General features: G+C 31.3%; 1 protein-coding gene across 2 annotated transcripts in view; it reads right to left on the bottom strand.

Moving 5' to 3' along the window:
* The window catches only part of LOC103575068 (F-box/LRR-repeat protein 16-like), a 260501-nt gene that overhangs the window by 24484 nt on the left and 208890 nt on the right, over nucleotides 1–27127 (bottom strand). The window contains exon 6 of one of the 2 annotated variants that reach the window (XM_053742998.1): nucleotides 359–507. The exons of the other annotated variant lie outside the window; for it this stretch is intronic. Coding sequence (XP_053598973.1) covers nucleotides 359–507 — 149 coding nt within the window. The remainder of the gene's footprint in view (nucleotides 1–358; nucleotides 508–27127) is intronic. 2 annotated transcript variants of the gene reach the window in all.

Raw genomic sequence — 27127 nt, 5'->3', positions numbered from 1 at the left:
TTATATACAAAATATATACAATTATATACGATTGTATATGATTGTATACAATTGGATCAGGCCATTTTTTCGATCCAATTTTATACAATTGTATATAATTTTTTTTCATCGGGTAGATTATCAGTATAAAAGTAGCTCTCTTCAATTAGTTTTCAGCATTGAAACTCGCAGTTTAAATGTTATTAATTATAAGCCTCAAGTTGTGTCGCAGGATAGCAATTACATTTAAAATGCTTGTTATGTTAACCTGCGATTCTATGTAGCTCAAAAATTTAACTTTCCACTAATCTAAAATTGATATCTTTTATTCCTTGCCATTTAAACTACTATTTTTTATTGATAAATAGTATAAAATTACCAGCAACTGAAAGAACGTGAAGTGACCGCATTCCGGTTAAATGTTGTAATCCAAAGTCTCGTAATTGTGAGCACCATCTCAAAAAAAGTGCACTCAAAGATCCCATTGTAGAAATATAACCAACTCCGATGTCCGTGATATGAACGCATCTTTATAAAACATAGAAAAATTTAGAAAAATACAAATTTCGAAGAAAAATGTGAAAATATGGTTTATATCTTGTTAATTGTAATCTTAAATTTGCTCCGTAAAAGGAGAGAAGTTGAAGTATATAAAATTATGTAAGTATCAACCAAGCTGAGTAATGTATCATATAGATGATAGTAATGCACAAGCTAAAGTAAGAAATGCCAAGCTCCACGGGTAATAGTCAATTGCGTTATGTCAAGAAAAAAGTAAAGTATGTCAATCAGCAGATAAAACTATTCCGAGTTGAAAATTTCAACGATTGTCTTCCACAAACCAATAGATGAGCTATCTCATAGACATGGATGTTTAACTTTAAACTGGTCTACCTACTCTAAGAGTCCTTCATGCCCAGATTCTGTATGTACCCTGTTTAGAGAATCTCATAGAATCCAATAGATCCTCATAAATTCCTATAGAAATTTTATAAGAATGAATGAGTTCTATGAGATGCTATAGTTAAGTATAGGGCCTTATACATACAGCTATAAGAATCTATCGGATTTTTTAAGCAGGGTACCTGAAAAATCTTTACTACTTACTAATCGATAATAATAAAAATTACCCAAAAAGACGATCTCGGTTTTTAATGCGTTTGTTCTAGCAAATTGTAGTTAAAATTACCAACCTGATGGAAATGATTTTATCTGACTGTATATAAGTTTATATGATTATGTATGAGATCATTTATTATCATACACTGAGAAAAAAAAATACTTTTATTGAGAATATTTACTTAATACAAGAACATATTCTTAATAATTTTCGAGAATATATAATTTTGTCTCGAGAATTCGTAGAATTGATGGGAATAATTTTTTTTTAATTCAAGTTAAGCTATTCTTTTGTTTAGTCATGATATAATATCAAATTCATATAATAACAAAAATAAGTTTGATGCTCTTTTCTCAATAAATTGATAATTAATAATAATTAGATCTGATCAGATAAATACTTAATTTTATATAGTTCCAATATATATGGGTCATTCCACCAAATGAAGTTATTCTTACAGGGTGGCCCTCGTCGATTTGATTCAAACTTTGTGGAGTCGTTCTATATATTTAAAAAAAAATTCTCTGAAAATTTGAGCCTTTAATAAGCAACTGTCTTAAAGTTTTGATTTTTTTAATTTTTTAGAAATTTTTGCTTTTATTAACTTTTCCATTAACTTTTTTGAAGGAAAACTTTTTTTTTAAAAAAGGAGCACATGACAGATTTTTGTAGGAAAAATTTTCAGCTTTCTTATGAAAATATCAATTTTTTATTTTAAGTTACAGAAGACCCTTTAAAATTCATTTAAAGTAGAAAAAACGATTTTCATGACTGTGCGGCGCTTGATATATCTAATTTGATATTTTTTCTGAAAACTGAGACTTTTTTCCACAAAACACGTAATTTTCACAAGGTACATATTATTTTCTTTGAACAAAATTGAATAAAATATAAACTGTTTATGATTAATGAACTTTAATTCTTAACTTTCTTGAGGATCTTGATACATTTTTAACACAACTATATCTTAGGCTATCAACAATAGGTGAGAAAGATGGCACTGCTTGTGTTCCTTTCACCGTATTTAACTTTAAGTATCGTACGTCTAAAACATTTATTTTCTATGAAAAATCATTATTTCCTGATTAAAAGAAACGATTGAAAACGATTTGTAATGTTAAATGCCCATAAAACGGGTGATTTAAAAGTGTTCGAAGTATTCAAAAGCATTAAAAAGTATTAAAAATTTGTTTTTTTCATTCGTTTTCAACCGTTTCTTTTAATAAGGGTTGGTTATAAAAGTGAAATCAACGCCGGTAAAATTTTGGATATCGCGGATGCATAAATCTTGCGGTGAGGATATGTTTTTTGGTATGTATCTGCAGTAAAGCTCTGACAACAAAAATTATAAAACTATTTTTCAAGATACCAACATCAAAGCTTCAAGTTTAGGAATTAGTGATTTGAACTTTGATTCTTGTGTTTTGTTCAAAAATAATTTCAGACTATTGATGTTATCTGCTTTAACGACAGTTCTGACTTTGTCATCAAGTTTTATAAAAATTTGTGTTAGTAATAAATAGTATTTATGGTTTCTGTTTAATTATAAATTGCGAATCATAAGTTACGCGTTCACTTATGGTTAATCACACGAATAAGCCCTGCATACGTTTTTGTGAGGAATTCAACGCTCTACAAAAAAAGTTTCGTATCACTTTTTGATAAATCTATCTGTTCAAAAGTTATTTGGGCTCGTAGTCAAGTTAGTGTAAATTTCGAGAACTTTTCACTTTTCTGGCGAAACTATTGGACATCATAAAATGTCATAAATATTTTTTGTAGACAAGTTTAATTCCTACAAATTATCAATGCAAAATGTTTTTTTTTTTTTTTTTTTGGATTCTGCACTTTTTTCTAGTTATTTCCATATTTAAGACAAGCTCCTCAAAAAAATTGTGTTCTGATCGATATGAAGAGCTTGTCATTAAAATGGGAATAACTAGAAAACAATGCAGAATTAAAAAAAAAATTATCAATGATAATTTGTAGGAAATAGAATTGTTTACAAAAAATATTGATGACATTTTATGATGTCCGATATCTTCGCCGGAAAAGTGACAAGATCTCGAAATTTACTCTAACTTGACTTCGAGCTCCAATAACTTTTGAACAAATGGATTTATCCAAAAATGATAAGATACTTTTTATTGTAGAGCGTTGAATTCCCTACATAAATGTATGCTGGGCTTCTTCTTACGATGAGCCAGTGCCAAGGTTAAAAATTCCAAACTAAAGAAATTTTTTTTCCATGTTATTTAACCATCTTATTTCCATGTTATTTCACCATCTTTGATAATATTTCCCCGGTAACTAAAAAACAAAAAATTAGTTCTTTTTTTTGGCCCACCCTAATATATATATATATATATATATATATTATAGTGTTTCAAACTAAACATTTGTTTTTTTTTTTTTAAAGTCTTATGGTGTTAAAAGTTAGTCTGAGGTATTAGAAAAATCCTTCCTAAAGAGTAGCTTGAAAGTTCAATCCTGCTAAGAGCTCAATCAATATTAATTTTCTCATTTGAATTACGTGTAAAATTTTTTTTTTTTGTTTTTTAAATATAAAAGTATTAAAAAATTTTTTTTTCGAAAATCAAAGTGCGTGGTCTTGTAGCATATTAAATTTTCTACAAAAAAGCCTTCAAGTGTTTTCTTCGTACAACTAACAGAAAAAAAGTTATGAAGCTTGAAACAATAGTGAATTGAAAAACTTAACGTAAAGATAATTTCCAGATTTTATTACGTGTACAAGTTTATATGGTGAATCTATATGCTGTCACGGCTGATACGTTCAACTCGTATCCTTATAAGTCGTAAAAAAATAAAAAAATTTTTTTTTATTATTTTTTCTCTTGAAACCACTTAATCTCGAAACTCAGAAACCAACTCGAATTAATGTCCCCGATTGTAGATGTATGCAATGTCAATTTTATAATTATGAGTGGCGAACAATTTTAAGCACTGCCTCAATTTTTCGCTAGATAGCGCCTAGTTTAAATCGAAGACAGTGCTTGTTTATTCTTATAGGGTAAACGTCAATTTTTTGAGGCCAGCTTTTTAATTCGAGATTCTTAATTTGCAACTTAATTATTGCTAGTATACTTGTATATTTTTATATAAATGTACGAGCAAAAATAATCTAATTACGTATTAATAAAATTTCGTATTGAGAAATTACCCTTGAGTAAACGTGATTATATGTATAAACCGAGTTACTGATATTACATTTCGGATCAGTTTTTCAAACCGAGCTTATTATTAATCCGGGCTTAAATTATTATTACTGGCATGTCTATATATTATTAATACCAGCACTTTAATTCAAACTCGGATTCAAACGAACCCAGTTTGAAAAAACTGGTCCTTACCCGAGAAAAAATGTTTGTATGTAATCATATATAATTATATATAACTATATATGATCATATATAATTATATATAATTTTGTATATATATATATCCATATAGAGTTATATATAATCATATATGATTATATATGATCATATATAATACAATATTTAAACGGAGAATCCCGAGAAAAAATGTTTATATATAATCATACATAATTATATATGACTATATATGAGTATATATAATTATATATAATCTTGTATATATATCCATATAGAATTATATATAATTATATATGATTATATATGATCATATATAATACAATATCCAAACGGAGAAAGTCATATGTAGCTCCATGTATATTATATATGATTATATATAATACTGTTCCGAGAAAATTTGTTTATATATAATCATATATAATTATATATAATCTTATATATATATATCCATATATAATTGTATACAATCATTAGGGTGTTTAAAAAAAAAAAGAATTTTGTTTTTCATAGTATTCAAAAATTGAAAGTGCCCAGTTTTTCAATCGGTTGAATTTCATATAATTTTGTGAAATTATTTAATGTTTCCCAAAATTTTACATAAATTTTTTTAAATTTCACATCACAACAGAAAATTAAAAAATTTGAAGAAATTTAATAAAATTTTATATAATTATCATCGAAGCTGACAAATATTGCTTTTATAAAATTTCATATAAGTTCATGGAGTTTTTTTAAATTGTGTAAAAATCCATCACGAAAACTTATGAACTCTGTCTTTACCAGCATTTCACTCTAAATACATCAATTTAGCACATGACTTGAACTCTCGTGATGTGGACCAGTGATCAACGTTCAGGACTACCAGCCAAAAGGAGCCGTGTTCGAACCCAGCAGACGTCCAGGATTTGTTCATCATTTACTGATATCAATTCTTGTTTCTGAATTTGTAATGCGTTCGCGCGGTGATAACCAAATCAAAAATTCGGTATTTAATTTTTTTTTTTTTTTTTTTTTTTTTTTTTTCAAAAATATTTTTTAATTATATATAACTTGATTATATATAATCATATATGAAAAATGGCCAAATGTAATTATATATAGTTATATGTAATTATATACAGTTATGTATAATTATATACAGTTATGTATAATTATATATGATTATATTTGGCCATTTTTCATATATGATTATATATAATCGAGTTATATATAATTATATATGATTTTATATGATTATATATAAAAAATTTTTCTCGGGTAATAATGTCTGCTTAACAAATGCTAAGAACAAATTAATTATACATATATTCTAAAATATGTATTGATGAAAATATACACAATCCATCAAAAATTAGAGATTTATAAATTTATTAAAATTATCAAAAACGGCGCAAGCAAAAATTTACAAATTCAAAAATGATAACTCAAATATTAAGCTCAAAGATTTCTCATAGCATTGGTAGAGAATGATAAAAGATTAATAAAGAAATAGGTAAATATCAGATATAATTTACATGTATCTATTATTAATCAATTTAAATACGAGAGAGATTAAACAGACATATGACACCGGTATAGAGACACGGTCGACTCGCGCCGCCACGTTCACACATATGTATATATATATATATATATATATGTATATATATATATATATATATATATATATATATATATATATGTGTTTGAACGTGTACTTGGCGCGAGACACGACCGTGTCTCCGAATCCATATCACAAGAACTTAACTACTATTGTTAATATATAGTTCTTTATTAAGCGAAGAGTGATTCGTATAATAAATGAATTAATAGAAATATTGAAATATAGCATTAGAATAATTATAATGATGTTTCACGATAAATGATAATGTCAATTGTAACGAATAACTAAATATAGAATAATTATAGAAGAACACACTTCTGATAGAGTCTAGAATATCTAACTGGAAGATTGTATCCAAGTACAGGAAAATAAAATATAAATAATATAGGTAATATGAAGACGTAGAATGGATAAAGTAAAGAACGTAAATGTATAAGCTTATATCTCAAATTTGTATTAATAGAAAGTATAAATGCATAAGTCTATTTGATAAAGAACTAATATATATATATATATATATATATATATATATATATATATATATATATATATATATATATATATGCAAATTGTATGAGCATGAGTGTGAATATGGGAGTAGTGGGGAGAAGTTGGAGAGTGGAGGTCAGACATCTCTCTGCCGTCTGATGTAACTTGACTTCTCTCCGAGAACTTTTGACGAATACAACTGTTATTACTGATCTAATTTTATCGATACTTTATAATAAAACTCAATCTTCAGATAAAAGTTATTTTATCAATTATATCTATCCTTATTAATAACTTCATTATTTCTTTAAATCATAATCATAATCATCAGCATCGTAGTCAACAATAAATTTATTCACTATTTTAAATTAAAAATTGGTCCCGCATGACAATCAACTGCCCCCTGTCCAGGAGGTGACGTCAACTCCAACCCTAGTGACCTCTCAGGACATAACATGGTCAACAGTGCCCAAGAGGACAAGACCGACCCGACGACAACTGCCTGGAATAGTCGTGGGACGACTTTTGTAAAATTACCGCTAGTGGAAATTTCCGAACTTGTCATCGGATCGTGAGTTAGTCTGCAAGACGACCTAAAACATCTGAACAACTTGGCCAATGGGCAAGAACAAATCGAGCAAAGGATTCTACGACAGATAGTAACTTGTACGGCGTCATTATAGTTAAAACCGGAACGACATCGAATTGACACCGACCGTCTCAAGTGGAATTTGAAATCGACCGTCCCAATGGGGATCGCAGCCCGGGTCAAGCCATTACTGACACGCCGCCGAGTGAAGAAGCCCTGAACTAAAGGCGAGAGGTAGAAAAAGAAACAGACGACGCCATTCTGAATCGTACCTCGTTGTTATCGACGCGTGCTCTTGACTAATTTGCAATTAATCACTGTGTAATAAAATTCGATGTTACGTCCAGTTCAGATGCTGAACTTTATATTTTTTTTTATTATAATTAATTTTATTTTTACATAAAAAATTAGTTGGCGACCAAATTTTACTTTCAAAAAAATTCAGTTTGATAAGACATAATTTGATTTTAAGTATGCTTTTAAAAACAAGCCGAGGTTGTTTGTTTGACAGTTATTGAAATGTTAGAGCAAACACTTAAATGAAATTTTAATGACCCCTCCGGACACCATAGAGTAAAAAGGCCCAAAGGCCAGCTGCAAATACTTATTAACAAAAACGCACGTAAAATATTTTAAAAGAAAAAAAATTAAATCTTAGAATTAATTTAAACGCAGTGACTCATTTTTAAATAAATTTTTCTTAAAGTGCACTTTTGTAGATAACACTTTGGTGTCTTCGTAAACGTAAAACAGATGCCAAATGAGATTTTAATGGCAGGATAGTCAGTGAAAAAGTAAATTCAAGTAAATAATTTTTTTCAATGAAAGAATTTTAAGATAAAGAATATTTTATTAAAAAATTTTTAAATAAGAGGAATATTCAAACCAACAAATTTTAAATAAATGAATTTAAATAAAAGGGAACATTCCAAATAAATAAATTTAACGAAATAAATTCTAATAAAAAAATATTCAAATAAATAAAATAATAATTTTTACCTGAAGGAATATTCAAATCATCAAGTATAATACTTTTTGAATAAACAAAAATTTACAAAATATATATAAATGCTATATAAATCAAATAAGTAAAATTTATACAAATCAAAGAATAATCTAATACTAAAATTAATAATTTTTAAATAGTAAAAATTCATAATCAATAAATGAATATGCTCAACGTTATTAAACAGTAAACATTATACGAATCAAACATTAAAGATTAGTAATTTTACAATATTATAAATAAATTAAAAATCATCATCATAAATAAAATATTGTACATGTGAGTGTATATATGTGTGGTTGCGCACGCACATAGACCCGTGTTTAGGCGTGCCCTTACCCTTCTCCTAAAGAAAAATCGTAAGGAAAGGGAAAAGACCCAAAGGAACTGTGTTCCGATTAGACACAGTTTTCCCCCAAACAATAGACAAAATAGGACAAAGTAAAACACATAAAAAGGGTCGAAAAATCTAAAATAGTCAGGTTTTTCAGTTTCAGTTTTTTTTCAAGTTTCAGTTTTTTTTTCAAGTTTCAGTTTTTATTTCAAGTTTTAGTTTTTTTTAAGTTTTAGTTAGTCTCAATTAGTTTCAGTCTCAGTCCTGGGTCAGTAAGGATGAGAAAATTTAAGTACAAGTGTTCTCACACATATACACTAGTTCCGTACTAGTTTTTCATTTACAAGTGTTTTCACACTTCTACACTAGTTCCGAACTAGTTTTTTATTTGCAAGTATTCTCACTCTTTATTTTCTATTTAATCGTATAAGTGTCCTCACTATATTTTATTAATTGTACTGTTTAGTGTTTAGTAAATATTGTTTCAGTTAGTGAATAATTAGTTTAGAAATATCAATTTAACGTCGAAACAAATTGTAACCGTGAATAGTACAGTAAACTCAGTGTAAACCAGAAAAATACTCCAATCTCCACAACTTCAGGTACTGTAATCTTTAAGTTTATGTATGCGAAATATAGAAACATTTCCAACACACGGAAATATTATAAAAGAATGTATTGTATTCAAAATTCTATAGTCCTCTCTAGTATTTAAAATGAATTTTATCGTAACCGTTTTATTGTAAATTAGAGTCGGCTGACTAACCACCTAATACTTTTAATATCAAGTTTATTGTATTCACATCATCATCAAAATTTTCAATTGTATAATATATAGTACTTTAATTCGTATATTTAACATCTTTCATTTCAAACAAACCTTCCAGATAATTACTCAGTGTGATCCCGGTTTATTGGTCGAAAGACTAGGGCCGAAAATAATACTGATAATAATTTGTCCAAATATCACAGTACAAGCTACTTTTTGGACATAGCAAATTGGCACTCGAACAGGGACCTGAGATTTATTTTATCAAGGAGAATAGGAAAATTCAGGAAGATCAGGACGGCTTTGATTTGCGTGATCAAGACAGAAGTAGCATTAGTAGCATAGAGAAAGTTCAAATCGAAAAATAGAATTCTAAAATTAAATAAAATAAAAAAATCAGAAAGTAGTCGTTCAAGGCGTAAAACGAAACATTTCAATTGAATAATTTCATTTTTTATGTATCGACCAAGAGACTGGTAAATCGGCAGGAATTTGTCTGGACACGCGGATTGTATTTGAATATTACTTTAGATAAAACTTTTTTCTTAAGCCTCACTAAGGTGAGAGTGGCAGCTGACGCACTTCTTATTGCTGAACTGCACTCTAAAAGTATGATCTAAGTAAATAGTACTGTTATAATGAGTTTGAAATATATGTTTTAATGTTTGAGAAAATCGAAAATAGTATTAAAAAACAATTTACGGAGTCTAGATAAATGAATTGAATGTCTACATAAAAAAATAAAATAAAAATTATCGTAAAAAAAAAAAAAAACACAAAAATTTAACAATGTAACATAAAGGACAATGTTATAGAAAAGTAGAGTAGTATAACGTAAAACTAAATAAATTCAAGTTTCACTTTAAATATCAAGAAAATTAAAACTAAAATACAATAGAATTCTGATGAAATAAAAATTTATATTGTAACGGGTAAAACTGGGGTTGATTTCAGCTGCCAATTAAAAGTTATTAATTGATAAGTCGGAAATGAACCAAATCAGAACCAGAAAAGACAAAACAGTAAATAGACAAATAATATCTGAATGCAAGGAAATTTAATGATTAGCCAATAAAATATCCCAGAAAGCAAAATTAGAAGATATACAAAACTACCCCTTTGGCTCGGTTTAGCTCGCCGGAGTCCAGGGTTGAAAACAAAGGGGGTTTTCAAAAGATAGACAATATTAAATGTAATACTTTAAAGTTTATTCAAATCAAACCTTTACATAGGCTTCGAGCCCTTGTTCTACTACCTTTACAATAAATGATTACGGTTTTTTAATTATTTAAAACTATTTCAAATCACGGTTTATCACGGTTCTGTAAATACGTACACACGGTTACGCGGTCAATTCCCACACACACACAATTTACGCGGACTAGTAACGCGGGTCTACCCCTCTCCCGGATGCTTCAGGGGTGTCTGGTCGACTTCCCCGTCGGCCCTGCACGAGTTCCCCTTCCCTGAGATAAACGGATGGTCTCCGTCAAACCCCCACCTACACGGCTAGTTCTACCTACCACCCCTTGGCAGAAGGCCTCAGATTGGGGACCCTTAAATCTCCTCGAGAATCAAAATTTCGCTTACCTTGGTCCGGTCGGACTCGAGGTAGTCGAAGTTCCAGATGTTGTCCAGGGAATGGTCTTCCTCCAGAAAACGTCTCGGGAGACTAAGTTGCCCAATACGGGCTTTAACGAGCGCTTTTATTACTTGAGCCATCCGTCACACATACGGAAAAGGATAAATTCCATCGCCCTCTAGCGTTGCTTTCTAAAGCGTAGTGATCGAGAAAATATTCTAAGTCCAACCGTCAAAAATCAAAGGAAGCAGAAAAACGATAAAATATTATTCAAGAGATTGAATTTCTTCTAAGTTTTGTGTTTTAATATCAGTGAGAATTGAAAAAACATAATTTAACGAAATATAAAAATGGTTTGAAAGGAAAAAGAATGTGTTTAAGACTTTGAGTAAACATCCAATACGGAGAAGTTAGCCTTACGGCTTACGCACTCGCGAGCGAACGGAGAGAGAATGAAAGAATACGCGATTAAAATCCTAAGTTAAATTAAACTCTCTCACATTATTTTTCATATTTTGTCTTATTTTATATTCCTTTCAATCTCTTGAATCTTTTAAAAGATTCATATGGAATTATTTTTCACATTTTTTTTCCTTCTCCTTTAAATTTACTGGCTCGAGACTTAGAATATTTTCACTCGGCGCGTATTCATATTACCATTCTATACACTCGTACCAATGTAATATCACACAAAATCTTAGTAATAATATGACACAGCCATAGTAAATAAATCCACTATAGTTATAGCAATAGTTTAAGTATATTAATAGAAATAATAGTAAATAATAGTTATAATACCAATATTTAAGTAGATTACAATAAACAAGTAGTAATTAGTATTAGATAAATAGGTTTTAAGTACAAAATAGTAGTTATAATAAGTACCATAGTTTTAGGTTTCGTTAATCGTTACAAGTAGCATTAAGTAGTCATAGTTATTAGAATAAGTACCCTAGTTTTAGGTTTAGTCGTAAGTAATAATAATAATAGTAATATATCACAAATAGTAAATAAGTAGTAATTAAATAGTAGTCCTAGTTATTATAAAAAAGTAGGTTTTAAGTACAGTAATAAATAGTAGTTAGAATAAGCATCCTAGTTATAGGTTTAGTAGTTAACAAGTAGTCATAGTATAAGAATAGTAGTAATTTAGATAAATAGTAGCTAGTATAGTAGTAGATATAAGGAATCAATAGTTGTAAAAATAAAACAAAAAAAACGAAACGGGTCCGCCCCAACTGGTCTGCCATCACAATATTGAAATTTAGAGAAAATATTGTAATTAAAATGACTCACTATACATAAATATTTAATTAACTTTAAAATGATTGACTGTGAAAATGAGTAATTAAAAAAAAAAAAAATATGACATATGTATGATCATAACTAACTCTGAAGTAAAACGTATAATTTAAAACGATATTAGAAGTAAGTAACTAATCATGAAAAAGATGAAAATAATTTTTTTTTAGGAAAATCAGATATAATCAATAAGGGAATAAAATTTTTTTTTATCAATAGACAATTTGAAAAATAATTAAATTTTTATTTTTGTTGGAAAACAGAATAAAGAAATATAGAACACAATAATTTTTTTTATCCACAAAAGGTTCTGTAATATTTTGGAAACGATTAAAATTAATATAAATTGGAATAATAATAATAATAATAAAAAAAAAAAGCCATTCGGCAGCCAAAATGGAAGTAGATTTTTCATTATTTATTTAATTATTTAAAGCTGTAAGGTAGGCAGTGGCATTGAAAGATTCATCTAAAGCTTATAAGATCAATTATATATATACTTGTCAATTTTTAAAAAAATCGGTCTGTCGGTTCACCCTGCGGGCCAGCCCCAAAACTTCCCGCTGTTTTCGACCTCAAAGAGCTCGAAAACATTAGTGTAGATATATTTTCGAGCTCGAAATCGCTATCACACGCAATTGTTTTTTTATGATCTTTTCAAGCTCTAACAAGTTACCTGTTATGCTGAAGTTTGAAAATTTAAGAATCGAAAATCATCAATGAAGCGGTTTTTAAAATTTAGTTCCTGATTTTGTTCAGTAAAATAAGTGTATTCAGGCAGAAATCAATGTCGGGGATCAAAATCAAGATTTAAATAAATTTTGACTCATGTAAGAAACAATAAAATATGAAATATCCGATAAAAATATTAAAAACTACGTTTTATCGATTTTTTTGTTGATAATATGATTTAAACTGAAAACCAAGTTCGATGACATTATATGATCAGAAGAAACCATAAAAAAGATGAGTTGGTATGATATCAGGCACATTTTAGTACGTTATATTATGATTTATCCGGAAAAAATAACATTAAATGTTATTTTTTTAACTTTTCAACGCCGATATCTTTTGAACTAATCAATCGATTTTGATAGTTGACATGGCAATCGGCGCGTTTTATTGAATTCTAGAGCTAATTAAAATTTGAAATCGATCGCGTCAGTCGTTTCGAAAATATTTAGAAAAAACCGTTTTTCACCATTTCGTTCTCCCGCGATAACTCTCGAACGAATTATTCGATTTTAATGTTTGAGGTGGCAATCGACGCGTTTTATTGAGTACTAGAGCTGATTAGATTTTGAAGTCGATCGCATAAGTTGTTTTTGAGAAATCAATAAAAAACTAAAAAAAAAATTTTTTTTTTTTTCGTAATTCGCCAATATTTTCGAGTCTATTCGATCAAATAATCTGAAATCTTCAGGAAAGTTGAAGGCCAACAAGCTCTTTCGATTGCCACCTCAACCATCCAAATCGATTCATTAGTTCAATAGTTACAAAGAGTTTACATACATACACACACACACACACACACACACACACACACACACACACACACACACACACACACACACACACACACTCGGCCATCATTCTGAAAATAGTCAGAATAGCTTCCTAGGACCTCAAAACGTCGACATCTGATGAAAACTCGATTTTCGAAAATCGGGGTGAAAACAATAACTTCCCGAAATTTTTGAAAATCGTCGATTTTCTTAGCGGGAAGTTAAAAAACTTTATGTATACTTTAATGTTAAGATTTTAAAAGTGTCACATGGCAGGGATCAAAATTGGAACAGTTACATGAATTTATTAAAAAGTGGAAAAAAAAGGCAACAGCTAAATTTCAATAAATAAATACGTAATTTTCGTTGAATATAAAAAAAAAATACTACTGAAATATGAAGCTCATTAGATAAGCTACATAAAAATATTAACAAGATTCAACTATTATGTATGACTTGAAAGTTATTAAATGAGAAAGTAAAAAAAAATGTTTTTTTTTTATTTTTCTGAAAATTTTGAAATTCATCAAAGTATTAGAAAAAATTATTTAAAGAGTAAGCAACATAGTTTAAATTAAAGCAAATCGAATGAACATAAAAATTCAATCACCAAAAATAGATTATCTCTTTAGGATCAAAAGTTATTTAAAGATAAATCAATAAAAGTTGAATTTTTTGAAAAATTAAAAAATCTTCAAATGACTATAACTTTCAAACTTTTCAGCCGGTTTTGCTCATCTTCGAACTGAACCGAGCTCTTTAGCTAAAGAGTATGCAAAAAAAATTTCGTTAAGATCGGTACAGAATTGTGGACGCTATCGTGGGAGAACCGCGCGTTATATCGTATACATATATAAATACATATATAAACTTTTTCACCAATAGTATTTTTGGAACCTACTTGACTCAAATAGATAGAAAATGTTAAAATTTTTGTAAAGTTGCGTCATGAGGACAAATACAACAGTTAGATTTTTATAAAATCTACTAAAAATTATATAGAAAGGTAAATTGTTTATTCTTGAAATACCTTCATTAAAATTTTATAAAAATATAAATTAATATGAAACTTTAAATGAAATATCAAAGAAAATTATTAGATTGGAAAGTTATGGAAATAAAGTATTAGATAATAGATCGCTGATGATCTTGAAAATTAACTGTAAAATAAAATTTTTTAATTTGGTTTTGATTATGAAAATTTTTTTTTTTTGAGCAATAAAAATGATTTAATAAATAAAATATAAATATTATGAAATAGGTTGATATGCTCCAATTAAAGGAAAAAGATTTGATGAGTATTTTTGGAAATTGATAATGAAAAAAATAAAAATGTTCAACTTAAATTGACTCATTAAAGTTGCAGTAGAATCAGACTGAAAGATATAGTAAATTCACTTATTGAATGTAGAATTAAGTCGAAAGGTTGGCATAAATACTGAGTAGTATAGCGGTAGTACAATCGGCTAAACGTGGAGAGGGCCGAGTTCGAATCCCGGTCAAGTTCGTCTATTATTTTTCCTCATTCTCAGTGTTACATTCAATGAGTTGAAAGAATCAGCTAGTAGAAGCCTCGGGAAGTGATGCTTGCTGTGAATGGTTAAGGCTAGGCTCATAATATAAAAAAAAATAAATAAATAAAGGAAAATAATTAAGATATGTTCCATGAAAGGGAGGAATCTACTTAGCAGCGGTAAAAATGCCCAGGAGAGGTAGACCGTCTGTAGTTAGGATCGCGAGTAAAGGCAACCAGAAGGTTGGCCTTACCGGATTCACAAAGTTTATGAAGATCCAAAAGGTTAAGGTAGTGCAACAAGCCATAAGGGTGAGCCGAAATACCTATCGGATCTTCAACAGTTGAAGTAAAATGAGCTAGCCAACAAGATTATTACAGATAAGTTTCATTTTGCGAAGCTTTACTAATAGATAGTTGACAACACTTTTTAAATAAAATATAGAAATAATCACAACCAAAATTAAAATTTTTTTTTATAAACGAAAAATCAATAAATAACTATATAACTTGCATCAAATAGAAGTTGACAGTTTACTAAAAATTTGAACGACTCATAAAAAAAAAAAAAAATAAAACTTCAATAGAAATTCTTAGTTAAGTCCCAGAATATTACTTAACATGTACTTCTTATGATAATGTCTACGTAAAAATAGAAAGAAAATATAAAGGTAGAAACGAAACACAAAATAAAATGGAGTAAAATATTTAAAAAATGATATCATGAAAAATTGTATTGGAAAATTTACAAAAATAATTTTTGTACGAAAGAGCATATTACGAGCTGAAAAATTGTTTAAAGAAAAAAGAGTTGTATGAGTGAGAAACTCACTAATGTAATGAAAATAGTTATTAAGTGCTGCGGAGGCGCTATCATCGTTCGACTCCACTAAACATGAGAAGTCTGTACCACGGAACAAGACACCAAGAGGAATCGGCTATTTAATAGAATGGAAATAAGAAGGAGCAGATAAAAAGCATTGATCATCAGAAAAGTATAAAAATAAATCGACTTTTGAGGATGTAACGTCGTACTCATTTGAATTCGTGCTTCCGTCTAACAGTGGGGGTGTTACGTCCGATTAATTTTTATAATTTTCAAAACTTTTTTTTTTAATTCATAAATTTTTATAACATACAATGAGCCACGCGAACAACAAAATATCTATTAAGGAAAATCTTAGCGTAGAGAATAATGCGTGCGTTGACCAAGGTGACGAATATGGAGGGGTTGATAAGAAAATTTTGGGCCTTAGTAAAAAAAAAGGTCTCGTTCTCTTCTGTCTGCAACCATCGAGGTGTGAACAAGTTTTCTACAATGAAGAAAAAGAAAAAGAAAAGTGTTAGTATAAATTAAACTAGAATAAATACTTCATCATGTATTCACACAGGAAAACCAGGTAAAATTAAAATATTAAATGAAAGTTTAAAATGTTCAGTTTAATTATATCAAAATTCAAAAATTTAAAATTCGAACACGTATAGTTTAAAATTAAAATATTAAAGGAAAGTTTGAAATGTTCAGTTAAATTATATCAGAATTGCAAAATTAAAAATTCGAACACGTGTAGTTTAAAATTAAAATATTAAAAGAAGGTTTGAAATATTCAGTTTAGTTATATCTGAATTACAAAGTTAAAATTCCAACACGTGTATTTCAAAACTAAAATATTAAATGAAAGTTATATCAGAATTATAAAATGAAAATTCAAACACGTGCAATTTAAAATTGGAATAGTAAATGTCATTTTTGAATTGTGTGATTAGAGTCGACTGCTAGCCACCTAATATTTTTATTATGAATTGTGAAGAACTGATTTAAATAACGTACCAAAAAAATTGTATAACTGAAAATGATCTTGTAATTATCTCAAACCGTGTTATTAGAGAATCCTGTTTCAATATCAACAGTTTTTATAATTGAGTTGACAATATAGGTAGAAATTAAAATTTAAACATCGTTTTATTAATTTAAAATTAAACCTATCCTCCGTAATAAATGATCTCTAGGGTTCCCGGTCTATAGGCTTCCGCTTGGGTCGAATACCCACAAAACATTCATTTATGTCAATTTTTGACATAACATCGACGTTCGAGTATTTTGTGTGAAAATTAAGTATTTGGGTTTGCCGGTATTTAATTCTGGTTCCACCGACATAACCGCGGTGGCGATTGTCATTGGAAAACGCTCATTCGCTGTGAAAAATACTTGTCGGGAAATTCTCCGACAACACCAATACCGGTGATTTAATATCCGCGTGCGGATAGATTTGATTAATGTTGTTTGTGATCAACTGATTAAAACCGACGTAGTTCGGATCGAGTACGTGAAGTGCTTCCAATTGTCTGGTTGGATCATCCAGCTTTCGTTGAAATATTGTAACGCCGTTCCTAGCAAGCCAGTCTGATTCTTATCGACCACGTGGAGACGACGATTATTGGGACTACGAGACCATCGACCGGTGAGCGAGTCTACATAATTCATTTCGAGGAATAACTCGTTTTGCGGCCAGATTTTTTTTTTACTTTCTTAAATAAGTAAATTTATAGTTGTTTAGTTGGAATTGATGTGGGTTAAGAACTCAAGTCATTCCACTGGCATATTATTATTTACGATTTTTTTTTGTTGTCGTTTGAATTTGAAATTGGACAGAGTTTATATACGGAGTGGATGTAATTGGTGACATTCGTATGTAATTGTTTTTTTTTTTCAATTTGACATTAAATTTCCGTAATTTGTGTATGATACTTATGACTGCGCATATACACTCGAAAACTTTCATCAATCACTCGATCTCTAGTACCAAGTACTATCTAACTGTCCCGCAGCGGACAATTGGATCGCCCTTTGCCTATATACAGACGTGTATATCTTGCATATAATTCTTACAAACTAAATACGACGATTCCGCATTGCGTAATCTATAGTTGCATACGCTCATGCATACATATTACATACACCCGCACACATACATACATATATCTACATTGTTCTTGTACCAATTGTTCAACGAGTTATCATCATTCTTCTTATATCAATATTCTCGTGTTTCTCATTGTAACATCTTCAAAGGGTTTTATGCCGTAGTGCTTTCCCTAACTTTTTTGGGTCAAAATATATTCTTCGTTTTGATACCCAAATCACGACTTTTATTTACTAGTACCTATTTCACTCATTCACCCTCCTCCTCAATTAATTAAAGCTAAAAATAATAATCCAATTTTATTTCCAAATCATTAAGATATCTAATAACTAAATTAAACAAAAAAAGGGATTTATTTCCCGCTAACAGTTATACTTTACTTTTTCTTTTAATAAATCTTATTTTTTAGTTACATTGTCAGAATACGTGTACAGTTGCTCTACCTTACCATACTTCTTTCATCTGTTTAAGAACCTTCTTCTTTAATCCTTTCCGCATCAGTTACAATTGCATTAATATATCGGCCGGCTATCTCTTTCTATCGCGCAGTGATCTATACCCATGGGTAGAAGGATGAACAACAACCCAATGTGAATTGTCTTCGTCGTCCTCAGCCTTGCGGTTCCCATTTTTCCCCGTCTCGTTGTCGTCTAAAACTACACAAGTCATAGTGCCGGGGTCACATGACTAATTATCACGTAGACGCATGTCCGTAATGGTGGAGTGGGGGCAGAGTCCCGAGGCTAGTCCTACACCCAAATTTATCGGTCAATGACTTCGATCCTGGATCAATTAGTGTTTAGACGTATTTTTCTCTTATTATTAAATTGCGATAATTATTCTGTATTAATTAAGTTACGATATTTTCTATTAATACTCTTGTAATTTTACTTATAATATTATTTTATTATTTCTTATTGATTATTATAAGTCGAGTTCAAGTAGAATAAGCTAGTACTGTACGGTACCGGCAATATGCTTGCGATACTAAAGAATTGTTAAAATTATATAATGAATTCAGTGTAATAATTGCGTTATCCCACGTGGAGGGTCATTGTATATCCAGGGTATTCCAGGACACTCTTGATATTGTATCTTGCGGAAACGTTTATTATTGTAAGTAACTGAACTTTATTATAATTAGCAATAAAACTTGTACTATTCTGATTAATTCCTTTCACTGTATCTATCACTACTCATATCACTTATTATCCTATATTACTGGTAAGAAGTATTAAATAGTCTATAAAAAATATTATTAATTAAGTAAGAATTGATAAGTCAATCAACTATAAGAAATTTATTGATAAGTAATAAGCCGTGAGGTAAGTTAGTGAATTTTATATACGTTGCCGAGTTTGAATAAGTGCGGGTCTTTGCTTTGCAAGAACCCCAGCCCATTGCTCTGCCCGATAAAATAAAAATTTGTTAGAGGCCAGCCTAAGCCAGGGTTCAACCTGTGAATTCTGGTGGCTGCTGGTTAAAATCGCGAAGATAACAGCGATTTGTCTCAATCTTAATATCTTTATTTGTTATGTACATTTCGTATATAACCTGGCCCCACTAATCCCGATCCTTTATATGCATTTGGCATATATGAATTCAAGGTCACACGGATGTCTGGTCCTTACGAACCGGGTAATACCGGATCAATAACCGAATAATTAGCTAAAATTGCTAAAAGGGACACGGGCCTATTTCTTACGAAAGTAGGAAATGGGTAATGGACAGTTGATTGACCTCTCATTGCGAGGACTTTCATTGGTTTACGTTCTGCAAGCCAATAAAGGTGAATTTCATAGGAAAAATGACTTCTGCAACGGACACAAGTGAAACAGCTGGAATTGCAGCTAAGTAACTATGGACACTTTTGAAGAACACTAAATGCCCTATGATTTGCGACCAAAAACGCCTCAATATCATAAAACGCAGCTGAGTATTAGAAAGTTGAAAAAAAAGTAATTTAATTGACATGTATTTTAAATGAGAAATCTTTGAAATCAAATAAAAAGTACTAAGGATTTGAATTAAGAGCTCAAACTTTCGACTTGCTAGTCGACTTTAAATGCAAATGTGTACGCGACGGTATTCCAGGTTTGATATGATCCTGTTATTTCCACGCAACAACAGCATTGGACAAAATCAAGGCTGTGGATGGTCATTCCGTTTACATAAAACTGCTACGTGAGTTCACCGATATCATGTGACCTTCCATCAAACAATAAGAAATGGAAACATTTAACGGTGCACCACATTCGTACAACACCTGTTTCTAGCAAAGCCCGTCGCTCATAAAAATAAAAAATTGCTCAAGAAGAGTTTCGTCACATGATTGAGCAAGGCATTTGTCGGCCATCGCAGAGTGCTTGGTCTTCGCCATTACACATGGTTCAGAAAAAGGACGGTAAATGGAGATTATCGTGTGGCGATTATCGCCCATTAAACGACCGCACTCTTATTAATGAATATGCGTTTCGATATATGGATGATTTTGCTGCGTATTTACATGGGAAACGAATCTTTTCTGTCGTCGATTTTACCAACGCTTTTCTCCAACCTCCAGTAGCTCCAGAAGAAGTCGAGAAAACGGTTATTATCACTCCGTTTGGCTTATTTGAGTTTTTATACATGATTTTTGGACTCAAAAATGCAGCACAGACGTTCCAGAGATTCATTGACGAAATCTCCCATGATCTGGATTTCGTATTTCCCTATATCAACAATATACTAGTCGGATCCAAAGACGAAGAGGAGCATTTAAAACACCTCAAGTTATCATTTCAACGTCTTCATGATTACGGATTAGTAATGAATGTTCCAGTGTGCCAGCAAGACAAATCCAAAGTTAAACTCTTCGGTTATTTAATCAACGAACACAGCATCAAACCACTGCCGGGAAAAGTTGAGGCAATCGTTTATCTCCAGCCTCCAAAAAACGGTAAAGCACTTCGTGGATTCCTTGGCACAATTTATTTCTACAGAAAAATAATTAAGAACACTGCAGAAATTTGAGCGCTGTTAAATAAAGTACTGGAAGGACCGAAAATCAAAGGATCGCATCCTGTCAACTGGACAGCTGATTTGCAAAACGCCTTCGATGTCGCTCAACGATCTCTCGCTGATGCAGCACTCAATTTGCACTCAAGAACCGACGTGGATTGGACAATTTTTACCGATACATCAGAAATCGGGATCGGTACCGTCCTTCAGCATTGTGTCAACAATGACTGGCAGCCGTTGGCTTTCTTTAGCCGGAAATTACAGCCGTCGATCTAAAAATTGTCGACTTCTGATCGAGAACTACACGCGATCTACGAAGCCATCAGACATTTCCAGCATATTTTCAAAGGTCGACACTTAACACACAAAAGATCTACAAAGATCACAAGCCACTTCAACACGCATTTAAACAGCAGAAAGAGATTCACCATGGCAATTCCGCCGTTTGGATTTTATCGGTCAATTTACGAGTGACATTAGGCATGTGTCGGGCAACGACAATATTGTCGCTGACACATTGTCACGAGTCGAAGCAGTGTCTATCGCCATTACATTGGAAGAACTTGCCGATGCACAGAAGCAAGATCTCGAGCTTCAATAACTGCTGCAACAGACAACCACGTTGCAGCTTCGACGAATAAATTTCGACAACGGTTAAGAATTGTACTGTGACATTGCTTCAGGTACTGGAATTTAAGGACCACTTAAGTTGGTCTCTAAACGATACGTCTGACCGTCGATTAATAAAGATTGCCGAGAATGGGCGAAATCTTGCATTGATTGCCAGAAAAAGAAAATTCAGAGACACGTGTCATCACCTTTCGCCAGTTTTGAAACTCCAAGTGAACGATTCGAGCATATTTATATCGACCTAGTGTCTTTAAAATCGTCAAGAGGCTTTAATCAATGCTTAATGATCATTGACCGATTCACGAGGTTTCCTGAGGCTGACCTATTATCCAATGGAACTGCAGAGACGATAGTGCATGCAGTATCGCTGCACTGGATTTCACGCCACGGAGTACCAAAACGCATAACTTCGGATCAAGATCCGCAATTCGAATCATCATCATTCCAGGCGTTATTAGAAGTGTATGGAATAAAACACCTAAATACTACACCGCATCACCCACAAGCCAACGGTCTCGTCGAATGTTTACATCGTCAGCTAAAAGCAGCAATTTTGTGTCATCAAGAATCATGGTAAGACGCATTACCAGCCGTTTTGCTCGGCTTACATGCTCCTTGGAAAGACGGCATCCAGACGATCCCGACTGAACTAGTGAACAGTGAGCCAATTCGTTTGCCTGGTGAGTTACTCACTCCCAGTAATAAAACTACGCCTCATGAAATTGTCAATACCCTAAAACATCATTTTAATTAATTGGCACCGGCCGAAAAGTTACGTCACGGCAAGCATTCTGTTTTCTGTTTCAGGAACCTTAATAATTGCAGTCACGTACTGGTGCGAAACGACCAGGTTGGACCATCTTTTTTAGCGCTGTACGAAGGTCCATATTGTGTAATAACCTGACACGATAAATACTTCATCGTCGATATTCGTGGACGACAAATGGCTATTTCAGTGGACAGATTGAAGCCAGCTTACGAGGTGAATCCAATCGACACGACGATGATGATAACCAACTCCCCATCGAATATCAAAGCAACCGAGACCCAAAAACTCCTAGACCGGTTTAATATTTAAAAATTTGCGCGATTTAATTTTTTTTTTTTATAAAAGTTTTTTTACAAAGTAACAATTCACTACTTTATTATACTCAATCACTTACTTATTTATGAATTCATATCATTTGTAAATATTCCAATACTTTGATTGTTGCGTATTAAACTTAAAAAAAAACGAAGGAAGTTCTGTAGCGTTGCTATAATGCAAGCCGATCGATTACTTTCGGCAATCTACGTCGAACATCGATTTTTCCATTTTCCGTGTTTATCTCATTCGTAGAAACACAATATATACCGCTGAACTGCATACACGCATCTAAGCATTTCTATTGTATTCTTAATTTTACTGTGTTACATTCGTTCGTTAAATATAAATAATTATATAACGTAATAAGTTGGATTAAATAATTTATTTTTTATATTTAATTTCAACTTTAACCACTAAATAAATAAATATATATATATATATATATATATATATATATATATATATATATATATATATATATATATATATATATATATATTAAGGTGCTTCGTTTCCGGTGAAAGTATTTTTTTTTATTGCTCATCAAGCAAAATATTGTTTTTTCTGCTAAAACAAAAATTCCTGCCACGTTTGAGCTCTTAATTCCAATCCTTAGTACTTTCGATTTGATTTCAAAGATTTCCCATTTAAAATACATGTAAATTAAATAATTTTTTTTTTTAATTTCTAATACTCAGCTGCATTTTACGATATCAACGTGGGTTTGGTCGCAAATTGTAGGGTATTTGGTGTTCTTCAGAAGTTCTCATAGTAGCTCAGCTATAATTCCAGCTGTTTCACTGATGTCCGCCGAGGAAGTAATTTTTTGTATCAAATTGACCCTTTATTTGCTTGCAGAACATAAACCAATGAATGCACACCAAAAACTTGAATAGAAATTTTGTAGGAAATTTTATTCCCTTAAAAAAAAATCCTATAAGTCAAGTCGCAAAAGTCAATAGTTTCCCAGTTATGGGAGTTTTAATAATTTAAAAAATGTTATATTAAAAAAAAATGACAATTGCTATTTTATTTTTTAAATTATTAAAACTCCTATAACTCGGAAACTATGGACTTTCGCGACTTGACTCATGAGACTTTTTTTGATGGGATTGATATATATAAATATATATATATATATATATATTGAGACAAATCGCCTTTTCTCTTTGCGATTTTAACCAGCAGCCACCAGAATTCGCGGGTTGAACCCTAGCTTAGGCTGGCCTCTAACAATATTTGATTTTACTTGGACGGAGCAGTGGGCTAGGGTTCTTGCAAAGCAAAAACCGGCACTTATTCAAACACGGCAACGTATGTAAAACTCACTAACTTACCTCACGGTTTATGACTTACTAGTAGATTTCTTATTGTTGATGAACTTTTCAATTCTTACTTCATTAACTTTTCCAATTCTTACTTTCATTAAACTATTGAAGGATTTTACTAGTAAAATAGGATATGAATATGATGAACAAATAGTAGGTAAAATGAATGATTAACAATATGTGCAAGTTTATTGCCAATTATAATAATAAAAATTACAAGAAAATGCAAGCGCTGGATGTAATGTAGAGAGATGTGTAGCACAGTATAATTTTGTATTACGAGTGTCTCGCCAGTACGTACAGTGATAGTTACTTAAACTAACTTTTTTTATAATAACTAATGACTAAATAATAAAATATAATTGTAAGATAATTGCCAATAATGTACAGAATATCGCCAGTTAATTGCCCGAATTACAATTAGGTTTTCGAAAGTAAATTGCCGGAATTAATACTGAATAATTAATATAAGAACGTCTGTACGCTAATGGATCCAGGATCGAAGTGATTAACCGATAATTGAGGGCCTGGGACTCGCCTCTGAACTCTGTCCCCACTTCACCCTTACGGTCATGCGTCAACGTGAAAATTAAGTCATGTGACCATGGCACTATGACGTACTAAATTCAGGCGGCAACGAGACGGACAAAATTGGAAACCGCAAGGCTTAGGACGACGAAGACAATTCACATTGTCTCAATATATATATATATATATATATATATATATATATATATATATATATATATATATATTTTAGGGTGGCCCAAAAGAACCAACTACTTTTTTTTCGAGTCATGTGACCACGGCACTATGACTTGTATAGTTTCAAACGACAACAAGACGGGGAAAAATGGAAACCGCAAGGCTGAGGACGACGAAAATAAAATCCGCTTCTTCTGATTTTTCTATCGTATTACTGTTAGATTCTGCAGCAGACTTCACCGGATGGTGAAGCGTAATTTGTTCATTCTGAAAAACCATTTTAGGAGCGTCTGTTTTAACTTCGGGAACGTCGGCAGTAGTTTTAATACATTCATTTGGTTAAATTTCTCCTGCAGAAGCCCTGATAGAGCATACTAAGCCTACCAGGGCACTTACGCGTTTATTGAAATTGAAGGTCGAGGACGAAGATGCAATCCTGCCTTGATACGTAACTCATCGGTTACGGGTCCGCAGAAAACCCCGGCAACGTGTCCAATTTTAGAACAACGATCGCAGACCTGGACTTTCGGTGCAGTCGTTTGTGATGTTGAAACTAACTTAGCGTGAGTAACTCTTCCCGGTATATCATTTACAAGATATTGATCCAGTTTTCCCAAAATTGTATTTATGATAGATTCTAAATTACTTAATAGAGTAGAAAAGTCAGAGTTAGAGTCGTTGGTGTGTATGTCAAGCTGTAGTGGACGTTGAGTGTGGTTAGAATTATTAAAACTGTTAATTTTATTAGAATGATTATTTCTGTTTAAATTATTGTTATGTCCAACTAGTAGCTTGTACTGTGATGTTAGACAAGTCATTATTATTATTTTCGGCCCTAGTCTTTCGACCAATAAACCGGGATCACACTGAGTAATTATCTGGAAGGTTTGTTTTGGAATGAAAGATATTGAATATACGAATTAAAGTACTATATATTATACAATTGAAAATTTTGATGATGTGAATACGATAAACTTGATATTACAAGTATTAGGTGGTTAGTCAGCCGACTCTAATTTACAATAAAACGGTTACGATAAAATTCATTTTAAATGCTAGAGAGGACTATAGAATTTTGAATACAATACATTCTTTCATAATATTTCCGTGAGTTGGAAATGTTTCTATATTTTGGCATACATAAACTTAAAGATTACAGTACCTGAAGTTGTGGAGATTGGAGTATTTCTCTGGTTTACACTGAGTTTACTGTACTGTACTATTCGCGGTTACAATTTGTTTTGACGTAAACTTGATATTTCTAATTTAATTATTCACTAACTGAAACAATATTTACTAAACGCTAGCGATATAATTAATAAAATGAAGTGTGAGAACACTTGTATAATTAAATAAAACAACAAAGTGTGAGAACACTTGTACGATTATGTGACAGGGTAATTTTAATAAACAAAATAGTAAATAAATTTGAATTTGAATTTCGTTCCCGCCAATGACCGGCCGATGACCTCGTAAGTTACGAGTAGTATTGCGACTAGTCACCGGGCGTCGCATGAATCGCTAAGGCCTGTCCGTTCGTCATTTCCTTAGTCTAAGGTAGTGGGAATAAGTTTCCGGAATGGTGAACGGGAGTGAAATAATATAATGGACTGCGGAACGAGAAGAAAGCAGAAAGAGAGTTGTCGGGACGACAAGTACATCGATAGAAAACATCAGGTAAATAGTGAAGTCCGTCCACGCTTCACGTGGAACGAGGCGATTTTTTAATTCATAATTTTTCCTACTTTAAATTATTAGGCCTTTAGGCCGATAATTATCATAACTAATTATTTAATACATGACTAATACGTACTGTTCATTGACAGGTTATAAAGTCAATTTTTGAGTGGAGAGAGAGAGAGAGGCGCTAAATTTGAGAGGCCCAGAATAGCCAGCAGAACAAAGGCAGCAGCTTTTGGAAAATACGCAGCGCGTCTAAATTTCATAAGGTAAAATTTATAATTGATTAAGGCCTCTAATTTTGAGGGCCGAATTAATTATAAATTAATTACTTAGCATCTTTCTACTGGTTGCGTGAATTAGATTGGTAACTCAAGGCCGTCGGCTAGTTTAATCACGCGTCTCGCGTTCTCGAAATTTCCGTAGATTCTTTGCCGTGTACTTGTCTTTCTGTTGTAACTCTAAATTTATTTCATTCGAGGCCTCTCGGCTGGAATAAAATAAATTTTCCGCGTAAATTATCCAATAAATAAATTAAAATAAATTCAATATTTTAATAAAAGTATTCAGGCCTGTCGGCCGCTCTAGACAAAATTTGTCCGCATGTAAGATCATAAATTAAGGCC

This window comes from Microplitis demolitor, chromosome 2 (assembly GCF_026212275.2).
Source record: "Microplitis demolitor isolate Queensland-Clemson2020A chromosome 2, iyMicDemo2.1a, whole genome shotgun sequence".
Taxonomy (NCBI): Eukaryota; Metazoa; Arthropoda; class Insecta; order Hymenoptera; family Braconidae; genus Microplitis; species Microplitis demolitor.
The sequence above is the reverse complement of the archived record's forward strand: the minus strand, read 5'-3'. Positions and strand labels throughout refer to the sequence as shown.